The sequence below is a fragment of the Pinus tabuliformis genome, chromosome 9 (genome assembly GCF_031772625.1).
Source record: "Pinus tabuliformis cultivar Carrire ecotype Pingquan chromosome 9, CPIR1, whole genome shotgun sequence".
NCBI lineage: Eukaryota > Viridiplantae > Streptophyta > Pinopsida > Pinales > Pinaceae > Pinus > Pinus tabuliformis.
Genome location: NC_142307.1, coordinates 1,628,476,646 through 1,628,481,126, shown reverse-complemented (window position 1 = coordinate 1,628,481,126; position 4,481 = coordinate 1,628,476,646). Strand labels below are relative to the sequence as shown.

Here is a 4,481-nt window from a genome sequence, read left to right as displayed (position 1 = left end):
AAAAAGGAATTATAAATGAATGTTATAAATAATAATGAGGAACTTATCATAGTGGAACTTTTTTGAATTGGAATAATCTCAAATCCCTAGCAAATTGGTGAGTGGGGAGAAGGTTGGCACAAATCTAATTTTTAAAATTTATTAAAAGTAATTGACCATTTTGCTAAATTAAATTTCCTTATATACCAGCATAGATCCACCTTAAGCATGGATCTAACATGAGCTCAGAGGGATCAAATTTCTTTAGATGCAAACTTATTTTAGAGGGCCAAAAAAACAATGAGTAATTTTTTATTGTTTAAATTGTATTTTTTAATGCTATAGAGATTACATAATTTAAACTTGTAAGTCCAAAAAAATCTTAAAATATTTTCTTTTAACATATTTTTAATATATAGATATATTAGTTAACACTGATCTTCAAATAATTTATTTAAATCATGTGTTAAAATATTTTTGAAATAAAAGTTTAAACATTTTACTTACATGTCTTTTTTACTTCTAATTATTTTACATGAAATTATATAAGGTCACTTGGACAACTAATTAAATATGTAAATTTTTCAAACTTATTAAAAATCAACGCAATCTAACAAACTCTTTATTAAAAATCAACGCAATCTAACAAACTCTTTAATACACTAGAATTGTTGAGAAGCATTAACATTCATAGATTGAGCATATTCCCTTGAGAATCTATGTAAACCCTTAATTAAAAAAATTAACAAAAACCAAATGATCCTAATCCACCTTAAATTAAAATAAAAAACCTTCAACAAATAAAATTAAAAAACAATTTAACTATATTTAAATAAATAACCTAGGTTCATTTTATCAATGCATCTCATGAACTTAATTCATAATCATAATAATTTTATATATGCAATGTAGAAATTAATTATTAAACTTATCAAACTTTACCGTTTAATTAAACTTAACCCCTGAGCATGGCATCTATGGTTGAAATTAGAAACCGCATATGACGAAATGACGGCATATTTGGTGACTAAAAATTTAATTTAATGGTGAAGTACCTAACAAAGAAAAGTGTGAACATATATAGACGACAAAAGAAGGTATCTTGAACCACCAGGTCAGGAAGTCGCTTGGCAATTGGACACAGTCTTTCCCGAATCCTCGCCCCTCTTTATACGTCCAATACTTTCCCACACACATATAATCCAGCCTGCACTTTTGTTTGGTAAGGTGAGATGGCTTTCAGGTTCTTGTTTGCGACCTTGGCCACGGCCACCCTTGTCATGGCTGCCGCGGGGGAAGGTGTCTTAAATATCCCGTTTTACATGCACGATCATTTGAATCGAAACAAGGACCAGACAGCCTTCCCTGTCGCGGGAGTTAATGGCTCTTCCTCGGATGCGAGCAAGTTTGGGACCCTCGTGGTTATCAGCGATGTGGTAACCAAACGACCGCAAATCACCGAATATGACACTGGAAATATTCTGGGTCGCGCACAAGGAACGTACGTGAATACAAATCCTGTTACCGGGCTAGATTTTTTAATGGTTTTCTCCCTCATCTTTCAGAATGCTGAGTATAACGGCAGTACCCTGGAGATACAAGGGACTGACAGGTTCGATCAGCCGCATAGAGAGTACGCTGTGGTTGGAGGAACGGGCAAGTTCAGATTTGCCCGTGGCTATGCGGTTGGTAGTACAGTATCCACTTCCGGCGAAAATGCCATTCTCAAAATCAACGCCACCTTTCGTACCGATTAATTTTCTATAAGCTTTATTTTTCTTGTGGTAAGTAGGTATCTTCTTTGGGATAACCTATTTAGTAGTAAGAGATAAATAAGTTAGGAGTGTTATTGTGAGATTTTAGGGGAAAAAAAAGAGTGGATAAAGAAGCAATCTGTCTTTTAGGTTATCTTTAGCCTTATGGACTTTAAAATAATTTCTTTTTTTTGCCAGAGAGTTGACAAAAAAAAGACCAAAAACCAGAAAAATAATGTGTCCCATGAGTTATCTTTAACTTAATGCACTTATCTATCAAAATAATTCATTTCTTTTGCTTTCTAGTGCTAGAATAAAACATGACCTTTGACGTGAACAGTGTTACTTATTTGAATGCAAGTCTCATAGGCAACTCCGGCCTCAAAAATATAACTTAATGCACTTATTTATCATAATAATTCATTTCTTTTGCTTTCTAGTGCTAGAATAAAACATGACCTTTGACGTGAACAGAGTTACCTATTTGAATGCATGCAAGTCTCATCGCCAACTCCAGCCTCAAAAATTTTGATGTTTAGAATCGATTTGTAAATAATTCCACCAATATTGTGTTTCATTTATTTTTAATTTCAAATATAAAAATAAATAAAGACGATATAGTAAATACCTGGATCTATAATTTTAATGTGAAGCTAAGGTTTTATCATTGGTATTGGTTATAATGTTTAGTAGAATGAAATCAAAGCACTCTTTGTTGGTCTCGTTCAGTCCCTGGAGTTGTATTGGTTAATTCATTGTATCACACAGTGTATTGTTTTTGGTTTCAGGTGTAAAAATGAATAAAAGGCATGTTTATAATTAGTAATTACCTGGATCTATAATTTCAATGTGAAGCAAAGGTTTTATCGTTAGTATTGGTTGTAACGTTTAGTAGAATGAACTCAAAGCACTCTTTGTTGGTCTCGTTGAGTCCCTGGAGTTATATTGGTTAATTCATTCTATCAGACAGTTTATGGTATAGTAGTTTATTTTTTTTTTTTACCTGACTTGGTTGTAAAAGTTTGTTAATTCTTTTCTTAGCTTTAAAAAATATAACTTAGCAAGGAGGAAAAGGTTTTTTTTTTTTTCTTTTTTTATATCATTTAGTTAGACAATTTTAATTTCCATTACAATTGAGATTTTCAAATTTTTTAATTGTTTGAAATATATTTTTGAATGCTTAAATAAATTTTGTATTAAAAAAATACTTTAAAAGAAACCACTTTTTCTGCACATCATTATTATTTAGTTTTTACTATTTTCTTTTCCTTTTAAATTTAATAATTCATTTTTCTGAATATTAAACCATAAACTTGTGTTTCTTATAATCTAAAATTTTAATATACCATTGTTTATAGTTGGCCTTTTCGGTCCCTTTAGTCATACTAGTTCACAGTTCACTTCACTCTGTCTAGTTCGCTCTGTCTCAAAGGGTATGGATCATAGTTTTACTGTTTTTGGGAAAATGATTTAACTATCTAGTTGGTTGTAAATGTTTATCATTTTAGTTTAGATATTTAAAAATAATAATTATTATTATTTTTAATTTTAAATTTAATTTAATTTTTAGTAACAATTAGTTTTTAATGGTTAACTCTAGGCAATGATGCATCCATGCTATTTATTCCTATCTATTGATTTTTCATTTTGTCCTTAAGAAACCACATTAATTGGTTCGAAATGTGGACCAAATCTTAATGATGTGATTATATCTACATTATGGATCACAAAAGTCTTAGATCAAAAATTGTTGGTTGATTTATTTATATTGGAATGAATTTTTCAAAATTTTAATTAAATTATTAATAATTACTAGTGTAACCACATAAATTAAATGATTGGTAAATGTGAATTATCATCAATCAAATATCAAGGACTCTCTTTCCCGACTAGGTAAAGTCGGTTCCGGATCCTAGTAGCTCATGTATTGGCAAAGACAGAATAGTCTCGTCCAAACTAAGGGTCACCAAAGCTGGCTAGTACCCTGGGTGGCGATGTGGGAGTCCACGTTTTTTTGGAGTAGTCACACTGTTGAAATTACACGAGGCAAAGCTCATGGGGGCTACAGTGGTAGAAGTTTGGTAGCTGGGCCTATACATGGAAGAGGCTGCAGGGTAAGTAGTAGGAACAGGGGCATAGGTCGTGGGTGAGGTTCAAGCTCAGAGGGCAGAGTGGTAGGATGGGAAGCATGGGACTCGTGGACATGCAGCTGTTGCAACAGGAAGCATTGGATTCGTGGATATGTAGCTGTTGCAACAGGGATGTCAACACAAGATGTTACAATCTATCATACACACATTGGAATTTCATGATAAAAATGATATATATATATTAATTATCCTATATCTACTCAGTGCCAAAATTTTTTATGTAATTCTAGGTGGAAACCTTTTTCCAATATTTATACTCTAAAAAAAATTATCTTAAGAGATTTTATCCTTTTAAAGGTTGCATATAGTGGTTTGAGGAAAAAATATATCCTCAACAATCCACATGTATTACTTTGTAATTTTGCCCAGATTTTATTCAGTAACTAAGTTAGAAGTCCAAGATCCTAAAGTCTAATCTGAGTGATCAAACCTCAATTATATCATCTAAACAATTTTATAAAGAATTACTAATAGTTAAAAAATAAAATTAATCAAATAATTAATTACAGTTAAAAATTGTTTTCGAAATAAAATAAAATAAAGAAAAATCATTTTACTTAAATAATTTTGAATAATAATATTCTAATAACAATTTATT

General features: G+C 31.0%; 1 protein-coding gene across 1 annotated transcript; it reads left to right on the top strand.

Moving 5' to 3' along the window:
• Window positions 1-1,147: 1,147 nt before the first annotated feature.
• On the top strand, window positions 1,148-2,022 carry LOC149155058 (dirigent protein 11-like). The gene has a single exon (XM_089440497.1). It carries the CDS (start codon window positions 1,212-1,214, stop codon window positions 1,734-1,736), a length of 525 nt encoding a protein of 174 aa, XP_089296623.1. The 5' UTR covers window positions 1,148-1,211; the 3' UTR covers window positions 1,737-2,022.
• Window positions 2,023-4,481: the final 2,459 nt, after the last annotated feature.

Excerpts from the sequence above, each read along its gene's own strand:
- LOC149155058 (XM_089440497.1), top strand. The coding sequence starts at position 1,212 with ATGGCTTTCAGGTTCTTGTTTGCGACCTTGGCCACGGCCACCCTTGTC.